Raw genomic sequence first — 19,282 nt, 5'->3', positions numbered from 1 at the left:
TACTATATTGTTATAAATTTAATGCCATCAAACGTAGGTCGGACTCTGAACGCATCGCTGCATATTATTAAATGGTTAAATATGTTTTATGCCTGCCAACAAACGTGAATACAAATAATAGGTATATAAAGAGATCGCATGAATAATGTAACATTGAAAATATCCGATTTGCATTACAAACAACAACCACAAGTATCAGTTGTGTTGTTTTCTTCAAAATAATGTATTCGTGTGTTTAACATGAGTTTGGTCGTGGCTAGGGTTGCCATCCGTCCTGATATATCCGGACCGTCACCGTTATCGAGCCCTCTGTCCCGACAAGAACTAAAATGTCCCGACAAAACTGTATACGAGCACGATGCAGCAATGCTGTTTAAGAGGAAGCTACAAACCAAAAAATGTGTATATTCTTGGTATACCTTATATTGTAGGTAATAGGCATTAAAATCGCTTGACAAACGGAGACTAGAATCGTTCGATTTCAAGCACAAAACTGGTTTTTATTTATATTGTAAATAATTTTATAAGATAGCAAAAAACTTTATCAAGTGAAACTGTCATAGACAATCTTAGTTATAAAACTGTATTTTTTAAAAGTTGTTTCCTTTACGCGTTCATACTATTGAAAAAATGTTTTTTTTTAGTAGTTTACATTTATATTTTTTATTGAGTAATTTATTAGTTTATTTGTACTCTACTCAAGCGAAACGATAGGAAAACCTTCAATTTATCTAAAGCATATTTTTGGTATTCATAATGTACACCAATTTGTTACTTTTTGTACTTCATGCTTATGACTTAATTGTTAATTTTATAACCCCCCCCCGCATATCAATAGTTGTTGCGCCTGTTTCATCACCCATTTTGGTATTTTACTAAGATCACTTACTCCCCTCATCCCTCCTCGCCCCCTTCCCGACGAGACCCTCGCAACTTATGGCAACCCTAGTCGTGTCTAGAGTTGGATGTAATGTGTTAATGTATTAGTGGGAACTGTGTTATAATGCGAGTTGTGTGACGTTCCATCCTCTCTGTGTATGTGCACGATTAATTTATTGGTGTGATACTAAGGGGTGTTTTAACCCACGTCACTATTTTTGCCCTCCGAATTGCGCCATTATTTTGATATTTTGACATTTGAACAGTACCCATCAAATATTCTCAGTATATCTTAAACATAATATTCGGAGTTCGAAATGTTATGTTATGCTGTGTTACGGTTGATCACAATTTCATCAAAAGCTGAAATGGGTCCGTTTAGCATGTTCAAATGTTAATACAGTTTTCAATAGAGTTTTCCAATAAGAGGTGTTATTATGATATTCAATCGTAAAATATCAATGGTGTCGTTGCTTGTGTAGCACGTAGCGCCGTCTTGTTAAAAGTGAACGTTGTCCAGATCAATACCATCCAATTTCTGCCATAAAAAATCAATCATCTCTCGATAGCGCAATCCATTCACCCTAACTGTTGCTCCAGCCTCATTTTCGAAAAAGTTAGGTCCAATGACTCGCCGAACCATAAACCGCACCAAACAGTCATACGTTGAGGATAGAGAGGCTTTTAAATAATAACTCTTGGGTTTTCCGAGCCCCAGATGCGACAATTTTGCTTCTTGACGAAGCCACCGAGGTGGAAATGGGCCTCATCACTCAAGATGATTTGCATTTGATTCACTCAAGTGAATTTTAATAATTCCAATGCATTGTTGAAGCGTGCATCGTTCCATTTTTATTGATGGCGTAGTTTCTACTTGTCAAATGTTAAAAAAATGACGGCTTCAAAAGTAACATCTACTGAAATAGCGGGCTATTCAAAATAACACCTCTCATTGGAAAATCCTGTATTATAAATTTTGCTGATCGTCGATTTGACCGGCAATCAAATGTGACGGAGGTTGAAACAACCCAGCCTTAGTTAAATTAGTAAGGTAGAAATACGGACGAGTATCTGCATTAGAAAATGTACGAATGTGGAGTGCGTACGAAGAGTTTTGCGGCGGTCGATTCTCTCTACTAACCCATACGATGAAATTACGTGACGGTAAGCTCGTTAGGTAGTTATTAACGTTGAATATGGGTAATAAGTTATTCATATCCATGGCGCCAAATCGATCGTATTCTACTCAGTTAAGATGGACTGAGAGATTAGATATTTTATGCCTATAGTTATATAAATGTAGCTACTCTCATATTCCCGAGTCGCGAGCAGCGTCTTCCCAGAGATCTTGTCTCCGCCTCCTTTCCTTCCCCCAACCTAGCGATGACGTCAATGCCGCGGAAATTTTCTTTTATGGTGTATTTACTTCAGAGGATGCTTCTACATTTATTAGTCTTTATTTTTTATCTCCGTCGTCATGTTTGCTGTCTAATATATTCCCCAAAAAAGCTGGAAACATCTTGAGTAAAATAAATATTTTTTAAAGAACTCACTCGATTACCTAGTATTGTTTGGGTACCTACTTATAATGTTAAAGCTCGATTTTATCCTACAATTATAAAATAGATGAATATTTTGGAAAAAAATCATATTATCTTGAAATACAGTAACAGTATACAGTAACAGTAACAGTACAGTAACAGTAACAGGACAGAGTGTCTTGGAAAGTCTAAGCTGTCCGCTTATGACAATTCGGCTAACGAGAAACTAGTTTTCTCTATACTTTTCAATTTTTTTTTAATTTTCTAAAATGAACTGTTGTATAATTGACTGAGCATAGCTCAATAAGTCCTGTTTTAATTTTCATTAACTGGTATTTCATTTGTCTGTAAATTTGAGTATTCCGTTTCCTGTTTAGGATGGTGGACGTGTTAGATACAACCTTTTTACACCGTCAAAGTTCGCATCAGCATGGATCCCAGCGGTCGAATCGAAATAAACCATATTATGGTTCCTAAATACAAGAAAAAAAAATTATTGATTATAATTTTATTGGTTATAAATTATAATTTTATTGGTTATAAATTATAATTTTATTGGTTATAAATTATAATTTTATTGGTTATAAATTATAATTTATAATTTTATTGTAATTGTAAAATTATAATTTTATTGGTTATAAATTCATATAAATTAATATATTCAACTGTATATATAATTTTTTTATTTTTTTTATTTGGTACAATATTTTTTTACATTTCAAAGTTTTCCAGTAATGTTGGCCTCACTGGGTGGCTTGCCCGTGCTGAGGCCTTCATTTTATAATATGAAAATATAATCTAAATACAATCTAAAATATAAGATAAAATAATACATTTAATATATAATCTTGTGTGTTTGTGAGTGATGTGTGTTTATATTGGTGTTGTGTGTTACGTGTAGGTTTGATTTTTATTTTATGCTATGACATTTTGGTAATATTGTCTTTTTTGTTATTATTATTATTGTTTTTTTAAGAGCTTAAAAACTTAAAGTGTTTCATTGTACTCTAGCCACAATAAAATCAAGTTGGCCATCCCTGCTCCAGAAGCTACAGTTTTTCATCCGTTCTTATCCTTGGTGTATGTATGAATTATTTATTACGAAATTATCATTACGATTTAAATTTTAAATTTCGGCGTCGGTTCGTACGGGAATCGGATTTGCAAATAATATGCTTCGTTTAATTTCTAATTTATACATCGTTTTTTTATGCCGAGGGACCGTTTTCTGCACAAATACTATACAATATGGCTATTTATCATCCTGATGCCGCCATTAGCGCTGTGTAACCTGTAACCTGACCGTAACAGGGTTGCCCCAACAGCTGTTCTGGCGGGATGATGAATCTGCTTCATCGTGCAGCTATGAAGTGCTTCACCGGGAAGCTAAGTGCTTCATCAAACTAATGGCGCTCCATGAAACTAGTTTCATGGTATTTTGTACTTTTATGTTTAACGACTCTACCGGAATTGAATGCCATTAAACACTAGAGTGTTAAATGTGTGTCTGCGAGTATATGAAAAAGTTGTAATGGAAAATCAAACTTCTGTTCTAAGACGTTTATAGTGTGTAGGGGAGAGTGGGACACAGAGGACGACGGGGAACAAAGCTTAAATTTGTATTTGACGCCAAAATACTCAAACAAACTGAATAATAATTTTTTAATCCAAAAGTTTATCAAATATTTAGTACGAAAATGCGCTTTTTTATGTATTTGGTTTATAAATATTTAGGCCATTAAATGATTGTGATATATAGGCCAATAAAGAATTATTATATATGGGCCATTAAAGAATTATGACATATAGGCCATTAAAAAAATATGATAGATAGGCCATTCAAGAATTATTATATATAGGCCATTAAAGAATTATGATATATAGGCCATTAAATAATTATGGTATATGGGTCATTAAATAATTCAATTTGACATGATTTTAGCCCCTCAGGCCCATTCGTTCGCTTTTTGGAAACTCATAAGTTTTTTTTTGAAATCGTAGAGTCTCCCTTACTGTATTGGTGACAAATATTAGATATATAAGAGTTAAGGCTCTCGACTAGCAAGCTGGAGGTCACGGGTTAAATCCCGGTGTGCGCAAGTAAATTTTATTTGATTAATTTATGTTCTTTCATAAATGACTCATTTTTAATAATACATATAGTATATTTGTGGCACGTTTTCAGAGTGGAAGATACTCTCAGTATCGCCCTGGTGTAGACCACTATTCAGATGGCTTTTGTCTTGTTTGGTAACCAGATCTAAATACCCAGGTACCCACCTTCCTCTTTCCCATCTCCTTCCCCTCCCAACTACCGTCAGCCTCATACTCCGATTAAGGATGCCATAGTATCACCGGCTCCAGACGGTTAGAAGCAGTTAAGACTCTTGTGCGGTTTCACATTACCGGCTTCTTTCCTCAAATTTAGCACAGGAGGTGATTAATTTCTTCTTCAGAAGAGTTGATAAGGGTGGTGTTATCTGCATTTGAAAATCTATGGCCACCGATATTTATTCCAGCTTTCCATCCATCGAGAACCTTTTTCGCATTATGTATTCACCATATGTATTAAATAATATTAGTGAAAAGATGCATCCTTGACATACGCCTATGTTCACACAAAAATATAATTTATTGAAGATAATATAATTTACACATGGACCATGGCTCATCTGTGCCCCAGCTACACGTTTCTATGTGCCCCATGCCGTCTTAATAAATACATTAAAGACACGTGCACCTATTTGCCCTGATTACGAACTACAGTTAAATACAACTACGAAAAACACCTCTCATACGATATAAATCAGGATAAAAAATTTCTAATGTTTACCAACTCCATTATAAACGAAAACGTTTTTTTTTTAATTTTTACGAAACTTTCATTTGAAATCAATTATTTATCATTTTCGGGGAAAAGGGTGCGCGCGCTGCTTTTTTGACTCAACTGGCAACACTGCACTTACTTAACAAACAAAAAAGTGGAGAGAAAACAAGAAAGTACCTAGTGGCACATATTAATAGTGCTGCTCGTCTGTGCCCTCCCCTGCAAGGTAGGTTTATAATGAAATTAGGACTGTTTACCATATATGTATTATTAAAATAAATCACAACACAATAATTAAGGAAAGAAAATAATTTCATGCCTTTTTTAACCCTATTCGATGAATTGTAATAATTCTACCGCTCCAAATAACAAATATAATATATGTATTCCTCGAATCCAAATAGCAGGAATCTACATTCCACGAATTCAAAAACTATTTAAACGAGAAACTATTTTCTATGAGATCAATAGCAAGGAACTTTTTTCCACGAATTCAGATAACAAGAAATGTTTGTTAATACAAATTATATGAAATCCTTGTGATTACTTCTTCTAAAATCCTTTTTGACTGGGCGTAACAAAGACAATTTTTTACATTAACTCCACACAGGAAGGTCTGAAGAAAATAATATTACTATGTCATCTTTGGGGATGCTGTGTGGAATCCTGTTTTAATTATGCAATCTGTGAATTTGTTTGTATAAATCTGCTGCATCCACTTTATTATTCAAGCAAGCCTTACTTTTACTAGATTGCTAACTTTGACTTAGCTTTTCAGTATTATAGTACCCATCTGTCTGAAGAAAGTTTTAAAAAGAAATGTCTTTGGATAAATTGTATAATTCCTTATTTGAAATTGAAACAAATGTAACACACTAAAAAAAATATTTCGTATATAATTTAGTAGGCAGGTATTAAGTAACACATACAAAACTTATGATTTTAGAGGAAATTTTGGTTTCGATAAGAGAATGTTATAAACATACTTTTTGGACGGGAGGTCTACAGTTCACACTTCACAGAATTACTTGTTTTATTATAAGAGTATAACAACTGAAAAAGAGTATAACAAATGAAAAAAATGTTATTGTTTAACAATTGATTGTTGTGATTTTCTTTAAAAAATTTGGGAACTATTGTATTTTTATTCATCCATGGATGTTTTTTCAGAATTTGTAGATTCCTAAGTATGTCTAGTTTAAGGTATCATTAGTAAAGTTTTTTTCCAACTTCACCGAGTGAGATCATCCTTCAAGGTGATTGATTAATTTATGAATCTTTTTATGGGTATCTTCAAGTGTAAAGGCACTTTATTTCAGAACTACTAGATAAAAAATAATTTAGATGTAGTATCTACTCGGTGAATAATTCAATTTAGATAATTGGATTTTGTTTCATAATTTCCTAGTGCACCGACCTTGATCCAAATCGTTTTTGTAGGTTCCGTCAGAAACTTACTAAGTACAATACATTTGCTTACAGATCTTTATTGGAATACCTCTAAAACAGTCTGCTTATATAGTCTCTATATATATAGATTTTCATACGTTTTTTGTTGCATCATTTTACGCTTGAGTTATAACATTTTTTTTTACTATCTGAAGTATCCGGCGTTGCCCGGGCTGTACGTGGAGTGAAGAGGCTTTATTTAGGGTTATGGTGGTATTTTTTACGAAATCTCAGGTAGACAGTAATTTTACTCTTATATTGAACGTCAATTGTGCAAAATTTCATCAAGATGAAAAAAAATCTGCCTAAGCGGTGGGGAAAGGGGATGGGGGGTAGTTTTTAGAAATCTCGTTCAGACATTAACCTTCCTCTTATTTTGAAAGTCAAGTGGGAACATTTTCATCAGTGGGAATACACGCAACCTGCCACAAAAATGCTTTATGCATTTATTTTTTATTGATTACTGATTTATAATTTTGACATTTTACGAAGACATTATATGAATTATTAATCACCCAAATTTCAGAGCACGCTTCTCTTAATGCCTGGTTAGCAAATATTAATTATAATCGTATATTTCATTTTGGGCTACACGATGCATAATGTTATTTCGAAATTTAATCCATTAGCAAAACGTGTGAAATCCCACAAACTATTTCCTCGCTGCTGCAATACGTGTTCACCCATAAATATTCATTATGGCAGCAAAATTATTGTGTTTTCTTTTTTAAACCATACTAGTATTTATTTAGTACCCATATTAAATTTACTTCTTTGTGCAATTGTACAAGCCCGCATACCTGCACAAAAAGAGTCAGTAGGTACTCTTTTTGTGCAAGCCCGTATACCTATTCTCTATTTCAATTTCTTGCCAATCGAAAATAAAACTAATCGTACCTACTTACCCACACCACAATATATATGTAAAAGTTCTAAGTACCCACCTACATACACCATAGTACATGTAAAAGTTCTACATAGTACTTACACTTACCTAATTATCCAAATTTTCATCACCTGCTGCGTAAGATCAACAACAAATAAATTAAGGAAGGCTTGATAAAGTTTGCTATATTTGCAATTTTTTTTAAAGTTTTGTATTATTCTGCCACTAACTGAAAAGTTAATTGAATCGATCTGTATACGTATATATAGTAGACCCCAGCAATTATCGATGAAGATTTTTTTCCTCTTTATATCACACCTCTTTTATGAAAAAAAAGGCAGAAAATACCAGAATATAGAATTTCTATCAAATATACTTACTTACCCTCGTAGATAGAAATTGAAGAACTAACTTTCTAAATCGCACTCCTTTCTTGTGTTGATAGATGTATGAACAATTATTGGCTATCAATTACATAGAAATAGCACAGAAAAAGGATCTTAAAGGTAATACTAAAAAACATAAGACTCACTGATACATATCAAATATTCAACAACTGTAACATACTAGATATACGCCAATTATACGTTAAAACACTACTAAACTAAATTTTTGACAAAAAAAAAAACAAATTTCAATATACACAAAATATCACTAACAGACCAGTTAGACAATCGTACAAAGAAAACATAAAAACTCTGACAGTAAATACAAGCTTTGGACAAAGACACTACCAATACCATGCTATAAAAGCATAAAACAGTCTTACACTTGAAATTAAAATTGAGGAAAACAAAAATAAATTCAAACACAAAATTACAAAATGGATTAAAGAACAACAAAGACAATATTACCGAAATTTCATAACATAAAATAAATAAAAAAAACCTACACGTAACACACATCACTCACAAACACACAAGATTATATTTTAAATGTATTATTTTCTTTTTAAATGTATTATGTAGATTATATTTTTATATTATAAAATTAAAGCCTCATCACGGGTAAGCCACCCAGTGAGGCCAACATTACTGGATAACTCTGAAATGTAAAAAATTATGTACAAAAATAAATATTTTGATCGCTGTTAAGAATAATTATTGTTAACGGCCCTCCACACCAACGACCAAATTCTTGAAACAATATCACGAAATTTGAGATTCAGTTCAGTAGAAGTCGATGGAGAGACAATCAATATTTAAAAATGCTTTGGGGGTCAATTTTAATAACAGTCAACTTTGTGATCTATATTTTAAACGTATATACAGGGTTTTCCAATAAGAGGTGTTATTTTGATATTCAATCGTAAAAGATCAATGGTTTCGTTGCTTGTGTGGCACGTAGCGCCGTCTTGTTGAAAGTAAACGCTGTTCAGATTAATACCATCCAATTCCGGCCATAAAAAATCATTAATCATCATTCACCGTAACCGTTGCTCCAGCCTCATTTTCGAAAAAGTAAGGTCCAATGACTCCGCCGGACCATAGACCGAACCAAACAGTCACACGTCGAGGATAGAGAGGCTTTTCAACAATAACTCTCGAGTTTTCCGAACCCCAGATGCGACAATTTTGCTTGTTGACGAAGCCACCGAGGTGGAAAAGGGCCTCATCACTCAAGATGATTTGCATTTGATTCACTCAAGTGAATTTTAATAATTTCAATGCGTTGTTGAATCGTGTATCTTTGCATTTTTATTAATGGCGTAGTTTCTACTTGTCAAATGTCAAAAAAGACAGCTATAAATTAACATCTACCGAAATAGCGAGCTATTCAAAATAACACCTCTTATTGGAAAACCCTATAGTTCAGCGCTTTTTGTGAAGATCTGTGTGTGATTCAAATTAAAGTTTTTTTTTCATAAAATTCCAAATAAGTTCGCGATTGCTTTTTACATATATATATTTTAATAAATTAGGATTATATTATACCAGTAAGTTTTCTCCGTGTGTGTGCACTAAATCATGTAGATTGTAAAAATATGTAAAAGCCATAGACATATGAATATTAACATATGTCTATGGTAAAAGCCCAATAGTAAATGAATAAATCCGTGAGTATATGTTGACGTGGATTATAAATATGATATATTGCAGGTATAACGCGTCAGATGACATGATGGCTGATAGGTAATATTGCTGTAAGCTCGAGTTACGTCAGGCAATCAATTTGGATGACAAGGCGATGGCGGCGGTTGTTGGAGGTGGTGTGAACCTGACACTATTGGATTGACATTTTAGCTCGTATTGATTTAGGGGAAATCAAAATATGTAAACATGTAGTGGGGCGTGCGACTGCGGTATTTCTTATAGAGGTGTCAAAAATACGTATCAGTGATAATTATTGCATTATTACAAAAATAATTAATTCTCTACGGTCAATCACAGTCAACAACACGGGCATTAGCCGAGTGTGATAGTCAAAAGCAAATGTACTGCATCATCGTGTAAATATTTATTAAAAATAAATAACGATCAACAACACGGGCATTAGTATCATCGTGTAAATATTTATTAAAAATAAATTACGGTCAACAACACGGGCATTAGCATCATCGTGTAAATATTTATTAAAAATAAATTACGGTCAACAACACGGGCATTAGCATCATCGTGTAAATATTTGTTAAAAATAAATTACGATCAACAACACGGGCATTAGCATCATCGTTTAAATATTTATTAAAAATAAATTACGATCAACAACACCGCCATTAGCATCATCGTGTAAATATTTATTAAAAATAAATTACGGTCAACAACACAGGCATTAGCCTAGTGTGATAGTCAAAAGAAAATGTACTGCATCATCTTGTAAATATGTATTAAAAATAAAAATAGAATAAACAATTATTATTAAGATTAAGTCATTTTTAACAGGATTTTCAATAAATTAGCAATATTCTTTATCAGGAAGTTTTCAATGCACAAAAACCTTGTCTTAAAAACATTAGTTAATCATAAAAAAATATAATGTTTAATAGTTTTATTGCCTAGTTTTAAAAAAAAATTATATGATATATATATAATATGAGCCAATCATTTTAGCGTTGTTTTCAGTAAACTGGAAAATGTTTTTTTCAAAGCTCCGTGGCACGTGATGGAATTAAGATTGCAAGCTGAAAATGGTTGCATAATCCCAAGCAGAAAAACCTGTACATATTTCATGACCCCAAGGTTCACCGTTCTACCGTTTTTTTCTAGTTGAGTTAGTTTTAATTTATTTACGTTCTATATAAAGAAAATATTTTCAATGGCTTGGGTTAATAGCGAAGAAAGTTGCACTCGAAGACTTTAATACAAAATGTAATTTAATACAAAGTTAAACACTAAATACAAAAACAAAGTGAATAAACATGTCTCAGTCTTTATGTTAATAAAAGTACACACAGTGTAATGTTCTGTAAGTTAATCGATTTTTTCCGATCTCAATCACCAAAGACAATAATAAAGTGAAACACGTAGCTCTAATAGCACGGACTCCAAAGCCCTGGAACGGAGCATTTCTACAAGAATTTGAAGCCGCGGGGTGAGGAGGAAGATGTATTGAAATGTCAAAATTTACTTAGATTTTTTAACGACGTATTCCATTATTTGCGTCATCAAATGCCCTAAAAAATTATAAGCCGATATGAATGCATTAATAAAAGGAAAATAAAATAATAATACTTAATTATGCACCACTTTGCAAACAAATCAGTTCAAAAATAGTCATACAAGATGGCTGCCAGGCAATTTCCCCTCACACTAGATTTGGCTTCAATGCCATTCCTAAATAATCGCACTAATGCTCTCTCCAGGGCTTTTTACGTCCATGTCTAATAGTAGTTGAATTGTCTATGTTCTATGCAAATATTATCTATCTACGTCCACTTAAATTAATGCCGTTCGTGTACTGCCGTTTTCAATTAGTAGGTTGGTATCTCTGCTATTTACCTAGCAGTGGTGTGCCTTAATATTTTCTTACTATTTTCACGATTTCCCCGGCCACAAAGAGTTTTAGTTTTAGGGTTTTTGATTTTATAGCCGAAATGTTCTTTTCGTATCTCAACTTCATATTATATTGAAAAAATCAAAAACCGGGGTTCGTCTTTTAAAAATAATCTCTAACGCACTTGATATACTATTATAAGTACAGTAGATGCTCCAGTGCACATTGGTAATTGGAATTTATAATGCTCGTACCCTCGATAGAAGTAGATATATAGTTGAAGTCCGTAAGTTCGAATTAAGCTCAATTTTTCCTCACTTCTGAAAATTATTATATAATTCAAATATAGAACTTCTTTCTTAAAGACATTTAACATTTTTATTTATACAGGGTGTATCGGCACGTACCCGACAAACTTTAACCAGTTATTCCTTAGCACATTTGGAGTAAAAAATGTTAAGGGCACTTTGCTGTCCGGTAACATTTTTTTCAATTAAAAACAAAAAATTATATAAAAATCCACACTCCGTCACTATCATTGGCATTGTTTCTCGTGTTCAACAGCTGTTATTAACAAGTGTGTCAAAAAGCGTCTTCGCTCTTTCATACACACTAAATAATAATAGTTAAAAATGAGACGCATGGTGCCATGCCATTTCGTTGTGATTGTAAAATCGCGCTTATGTAGGTACGTACTTTTTTTATTTTTTATAGTGAATACCTCACAAGAGTCCCAACTGCTCCCGTCTGGAGCCAGTGAGACTATGGCATCCCCAATTGGGGGGGTGTTGTGAGGCTGAAGGTAAGTGGGGAAGTGAAAGAGGAAGGTGGGGAAGTACCTGGCTATTCAGATCTAGTCACTAAACACGGCTAAAGCCATTTGGAGCAACGTTTCAATTCTGAATGGTGGTCTTACACCAGGGCGATACTGGTAGTATCTTCCACTCTGGAACATACATACATTATTTAACGAAACTCGAACAAAATATTGTCAGATAGATTTTCAAACCTTGACAAAGGATAAAAAAGTGGTGACATGTGATGAAAATATGAATAGTAATTTTTTTATTTAAAAAAATGTTTTCGGACAGCAAAGTGCCCATAACATTTTTTACTCCAAATGTGCTAAGGAATAGCTGGTTAAAGTTTGTCGGGTACGTGCCGATACACCCTGTATAGATTTATTGAACGCCCACAGGGCTTTGATCTGGTCCCCCCGTTTTAAAATAAATTCCTAAGATACATTAATTTTAACCTCGTATTCCCATTGAAAGCATAAACTATAATTATTTGATGAAATAATTAAATTTATTTAAAGTCTCAGATCGATATATCCGACCTAGACTAGTATAGACAGCCCGGATTTACTTGACCTCATTGAATTTTTACGAGAGCTACTCGTTCCAAAATCATGTTTAAATGTTTGTAACCAGGACTGAGCATTTCAAACACCCGCTTGTACCTAGATTACATGAAGTTAGTAATAGATACGTAGATGTAGCGGATCTATTTAACTGCACGGGTTGTAGGTACAAGAAGGCTATACTATCATAGCTTTTAAATCAATACTAATTTAACCTCTACTTATAAGTTATAAGTTGATAAATAATACATGTCAAAGAATATAAAGTACAATGGGAGTAGGTAATTAAGTTAGTTGATACACATTACAAAAATAGAAATACACATCAGATATATTCAGAAGTAATTATTTTTGCTTCGAGAGTACTCAGGAAAAGGAATGTATACTCGAATGTGTATATTATGGTTCCACGGCAACTCAGGAAAAGGTCTGTATATGTGTATATTATGGTTCCATGGCAACATAGGAAAAGGTCTGTATATGTGTAGATTATGGTTTTATAGCAACTTGGGAAAAGGTCTGTATATGTGTATTTTATGGTTCCATGGCAACTCAGGTAAAGGTCTGTATATGTGTATATTATGGTTCCATGACAACTCAGGACAGTGGCAATTTAACACAATTTTGATAAGTGATGTAGTTACTAAAATTGAATTAGTTTCTAAACCTAACCTACCTAGTTTTTTTTATTATCACTTTTCACGAGTCTTTTGAATTGCCACCGTCTTGAGTTGCCCGGTTACAGTATATTATGTATTGGCTGACGGTGAAAGGAACCAAGTTTTTAGGAGACTTCTCTATTTTTTCCACTGTTATGTAGTAGTAATTGCCCAAATTACTATAATCAAATATAATTTGTTTTCATTATGTATGATTAAGATTAATTCAAATCAAACTAACTCCTACGATTGTACCAGTGTCGCGCCGTAACTTTTCTCAATGTATGTTTTGGTTGACATTTTGTGGTTAGTATTTATAGAAACTTTTCATTCGATGTAAGTACTGAACAAATTAATAACTGCTAGAAATGTGATCTTTATCGAAAACTGATGTCGGAAATTTACACAAAGGCGTTTCCACTCCTAGTCCTTAGACTTTCACAAAACACAGAAATTGTTTGGCTGTTAATGTCCGTTTGTTAAAAATCTTAAATCTCAGAGTTCTTCACCGATTGCTTTGAAATTTTGACACAAAGTTGCATCGTAAGTTTTTATATAGGTACCTAAATTATATAGATGTGACAGGTAAACAAATAATACACAATTCTCCGAGCAGCAATAATTGAGTTCGCTCGTGCATTCATTTTTAACGACATGGCTGGCTAACTGTATTCCATTGTATGAGGTTGTTGGCAAAGAATATTGTTTTTTTTTTATGAGAAACAACTGTGTTGTCTTTGCCTTATTTGTCTAATTTCAATCTCACAACTTGTAATAAACAACATATAGATGCCGAAAAGGCAAAATGACGTAAGCGACAATTTAATTAAAAATGAGTTAATCATACAGTTTTGATTAGAATTTTTGTCTTATCAAAACAGTAGGCTTAACAATTTTTTGACTAAATTGTCGCTTACGGCCTTTTGCCTTTCCGGCGTCGATATAGTCTTAACTCGTAACTCATCTCATAACTTATAAAGTATCTGTTATGATAACCGACGTTGTATTGTTAATTCCGCTCGAAATACAAAATAAATTATTTATTTTGTTATGATCAAACAGTTATGTACAATAAATTTATGTTGACTACGTTTGAGATTTTAATGAAATTTTCTAAGAAATTTATAATTGAAAAAGCAATGTAGAAAAAGATTCACTTATATTATCAAATATATTATTCTTTCTTGAGCCTTCTAGCGTCCAAATTTAGACTTAAAGTTCCTTAAAATTTCTCCAGTTTTTGCCGTTTCTTGGCGACCCATTCGAAGCCGGCAATTCTTCAAATAATATTGTTACATTATTTATAAAGTATATATAGTACATGAAAAATTAGTTTTCATTTGAGATTTCATTCTTAACTTCAAGTAAATAAAAGTTTTCTCTATATCACAGCCTCCGTGTCGAGGGTTTAAAACCCGGCCTGTGCTAGTTAATATAATTTAATTGATTTGTGTTATTTCACAATTTAATCATTTAAAATAATAAAAAGTATTTTTGCGGCACGTTCCAGTTGAAGATACTCTCAGTATCGCCCTGGTGTAAGACCAGCATTCAGAATTGAAAATTTTGCTTGAAATTACTTTGGCCTATTTGGTGACCATATCTGAATAACCAGGTACTTCTCCAACTTCCTCTCTCCCATACCTCTCCCCTCCACACTACCTTCAGCCTCACAACATACCCCAATTGGGAATGTCGTAGTCTCACATTGCTCCTGGCGGTTGGGACTCTTGTGCGGTATTCAAATAAAAATATACATATATCTTCCACGGTTACACTCTAGTCATCGATATTATTCTACAAGGTCTTGAAGAAGGTGAACTATATTGGATGCGAGGGTGTTCAAGTGAGAAAATACCTTTAGTTTTCCACTTGACGATTCGGCAATCAAGGGCCGGCCAGGCCGCCACACTCAATGTACAATATCATATTTACTTTGTGCCGCGATATAACACTGGCATCATGATGTATACATGTCACAATACACAACAGAGACGTATGCGTAGCTTTATTGGCATATCTGTTTAATATTTGATCTAATGCTCTAACAAAGGCCTGTGATGTGGCGTGTAGTAATACATAGTGATAAAGGATGTCTGCAATGGCGGACTATTGAACAAAACATTGAGTACACTTTGAAAATGGGTCAAGTCTCGCTGAACTCGCAACGGCAACTATATATATCTCCATTCAAAGTGTTACATACCACACAGCGCCACTGCACTCAGTGCGCACTGCCAACATGGGTCGTCGTAAGTCGCAAGTCAACACATCACACACAAACATGCTGCATGCACTTGCGCATATTCCCATATGACACAGATAGAGATGGCAGTGCACAGATGCATGTTGCACACCAGTGACGTGCGATTTTCTGGATCAGAAAATTTTGGCTTGGCGTTTTACGTTTGAAAAGATTTTTGCTTCCTGGAGATTAAAAAAGGATTTGAAAAGACTTTTCGAGTAGCAGAATATTCTCTGACCCGAAGCTAATCTTTAAGTTCTATATTCCCGTAATCAAGTTGGATTTTATTAAAATATCCTGTCGCGCATAATATTATACTATTTTAAATAACGTAGAAATTTGGTTAAGTAAGAGGTTCCATATTTTGTTTGCTGATATAAGTGAAAATCAGAAAACGGGCCGTCCATATTGCACATTTTATTAATATTTTTTAAAAATATTTTCCAAGATTTCCATGTAGGAGAAAAACAAGCTTTTAATTTTGGAGCGGAACTTAAACTCAATTTAAACTGTTGACATTTTAATCGTAGTCTTATTAAAATCATATTTGAAAAAGAAAAACATATCTAACCGGAAATCCAATTGCAAATACATTATAGGTTTATTTTTTGTAACACAAATCTGACAAGCAATAATTTCAAGCAAACATTAAGATTTTATATCACATTTTCACTTAAATTGACACCATGGGCAGTCTGTAAATCTCTTTCCGCTTTTTAATTATATTTATTTACTTCTGCAAACAATATGAACACAATAGAAGCCACAAGAAACCGCAATCTGATTGTAGGGGGCAATGACACAAGTCCCATAGATGTGTCACAAGTCACAAGTACATACGGCTCACACAATTTCTGGTCGAGTCATTCTCCTTTCAGCTAAAGTTATGCACAAAATCAAAATCCCAGGCGAACTAATTTATTATGCTGCGTGTAAATTTGCGAGCCGAGCCTTTAATTATGGGAAAGGAACGAAAATGAATTCGCGGCATAATAGCCGCAGGTTGCCGACCCACACCCACCAGCTGCACTACTATTGCACACAATGAACGCAATGCATATGTATGTATTGCACATGCCAACTATTATTAGAGTGAAGTGCGAAAGGTGTTGCCAGTGATTGTGTCAGCTTTATGACAAATGACAGGGTGTTTCTGCTGTTAGCTGTTGCGCTTATCAGAATTCCCCCCGTCGTAGTACGGGATATAAATAATTCTTAATTGCTACTAATGTTCAAATTTACGGATTAGTTCCACTTACATTAACCCCTTGGGAAATTTTGGGAGAAATTCTTCACAGATGTGAACAACCATAGAGTCTTTTTGAGAGATAAATATACCAGCCTGACACGGTCTCATAAAAGTTATGCTATTTCAGTTGGTATAACGGTAAGAAGTATGATGTTAAGTGTTTGAAAGAGAAAATACCGCGCCGTCAGTTTGCATTAAAAAAGTTACCGTAAAATGCTCCGGAAAAATTAAAAACAATTCTATGAAACAACGTTCAGCATTTGAAAAATATTAAATAATACCTTTGTCAAATTAAATATATTTTTAGTAAGTAGTAATTACAGTTTACATGATAAAAAAACCATTGGTAAGTGATTTTAAATACTATATCTTTGTTCGCGTTCAAAATTTTAATATTTTCGATTGCACACGTTGATTTGTAATACTAAAGTCTGCAAGAGAGTCTTTTATCTGCTTTTAAGAAGAGTATTTTATTTTTAAATACGTTCAAAAACAGCGAATTTATATGAAATTGAATGTAATGTGAAAATATTTCTCTGCGCAATCTGCATTCCGACAGTTCTAATATAAGACGTACATTGCAAAATTCCTTGCTACTAAAATTTCTTTCATCTGCTCTTGAGAATGGTGTTTTTTTTAAATACGTTAAATTTATCTGAAATCGAATGTAATGTGAAAATATTTTCCTTCCAATCTGGATTCTACAGTTTTCATATGAGACATTGTAAATGCTTAAGGGGTTACATAAGGCTTGGTGGATAAAGATGAGTGCTGTAAATAAAGCAGTAATTTTTTACCCGAGATGAAGTGTTATAAAAATTGTCCATTACCCAATGATAACCCACACGAAAAAGGTTCCCGTTATTCCAATATTATCTCTCTGTGTTTTATCTTGCTATTATTTTAATTACTCTCCAACAATAGTTACTTTAGGAAAAATCCTGCCTTGTTTAATATCACCCAATAAAAATAATTACTGAAATCTTAATAATGTTATTAATTTATCCCATTAGCAATTCAGTTGAAAATAATTTAATTAATGAGCTGGTTATTTTTTTAAATATCGAGTTTTGTAGGTACCTACTTTACGACTGAATTTAACATTATTTCTTTCTGAACTTACTTTGGCATCTGTTCCATATTTAAACCCACTTTTGTTTTATAAACATTGTCTATTGAACACTATTGATGTATTTGAAAAGCTGTTTGAGTACCTAATTAAAAGTGAATTATCTTTGTTCGCAGAGTTGTATAAGAACGAGTTGCAGCGTTCGCCGAAGACCTACAGACTGCAGTGCAACGCTTTGCTGAACCAGTATTCAGAACTCGTCTGCACTCTCCCACTTCGTCTACGGCGCAGGGGGGCATTTCTCATAGAACCAAAAAGCTGGCGTCCACCACACACACACTAGACGGTGACAGTACGCAGCAAAGTACACACTGCAAACAGCGCAAACCCGAGCAGCGAATATCACGCTTGGCGGATCACGAAAAATCATCTCAACTTACGAAAAGAAGTATTACAACCGCGAGTGCTCCTGTTATTTCGCGGTGTGATGTGAGAGTGAAATAGAAAACTTACTGAGTGCTAGTTATTTGATAATAATAAGTAATAACAAAACCTAGCTAGTTCCTTTAGACGGGTTTTGTATTGTAGTTTCGCGCGTGTTCGGTTTGGCGGCTATGACGTCACGCTCGAAGGAAAAGTTCGCGGCAGCTTTCCGGAAGCTGTTCCGCTCGTCGGAGAAGATCGGAGAGGGGGAGGGCTCGGGGGCGGCGGGAGGGGGGCCCAGCGGCTCCCCCGCGCGGCGCGGCATCCTAAGGCACGGGTACCACAGGTAATTACAGCTGCATACATGTTATATTATGCACCACTAAACACCCCCATACGACCATTCAAACATCCTTTTCATCAGTCAAAAAGTGTAAAATTTAATACACGGTAATTAGTAAACTCCTTAGTCGGTACCTTTTTTATGTGAATACCGCGTTGCAACTGCTCCCAACCCTCTGGAGCCAGCGACACTATGGCTTTCCCAATTGGGGTATGTTATGATGGGGAGGGGAAGGAGATGGGTAGAGGAAGGTGGGGTAGTACCTGGCTATTCAGAGCTGGTCACCAAATACAACTAAAGCCATTTGAGTAGTAGTATCTTCCTCTCCGAGAAAGTAAAAGTTATAAACCTACCTTCATAACTTTTTCTCGATTTTCTGTTTTGTTTTATCGGTACTCTACTGTGACGCTGTAAAG

General features: G+C 34.0%; 2 protein-coding genes across 3 annotated transcripts in view; one reads left to right on the top strand and one right to left on the bottom strand.

Moving 5' to 3' along the window:
• Window positions 1–19,282, bottom strand: part of LOC149424230 (mitochondrial import inner membrane translocase subunit Tim21) — a 586,526-nt gene that overhangs the window by 112,790 nt on the left and 454,454 nt on the right. The gene's annotated exons all lie outside the window — the stretch shown is intronic.
• The window catches only part of LOC149424248 (ubiquitin-conjugating enzyme E2Q-like protein 1), a 122,163-nt gene that overhangs the window by 95,795 nt on the left and 7,086 nt on the right, over window positions 1–19,282 (top strand). For both annotated transcript variants that reach the window (XM_089651400.1, XM_089651399.1), the window contains one exon: window positions 18,277–18,869. In XM_089651400.1, coding sequence (XP_089507526.1) covers window positions 18,715–18,869 — 155 coding nt within the window. In that variant the 5' untranslated portion in view covers window positions 18,277–18,714. The remainder of the gene's footprint in view (window positions 1–18,276; window positions 18,870–19,282) is intronic.

Source organism: Hesperophylax consimilis, chromosome 4 (assembly GCF_061612785.1).
Source record: "Hesperophylax consimilis isolate HC1 chromosome 4, BYU_Hcon_1.0, whole genome shotgun sequence".
Classification (NCBI taxonomy): domain Eukaryota; kingdom Metazoa; phylum Arthropoda; class Insecta; order Trichoptera; family Limnephilidae; genus Hesperophylax; species Hesperophylax consimilis.
This window is presented reverse-complemented; position numbering and strand designations above follow the sequence as displayed.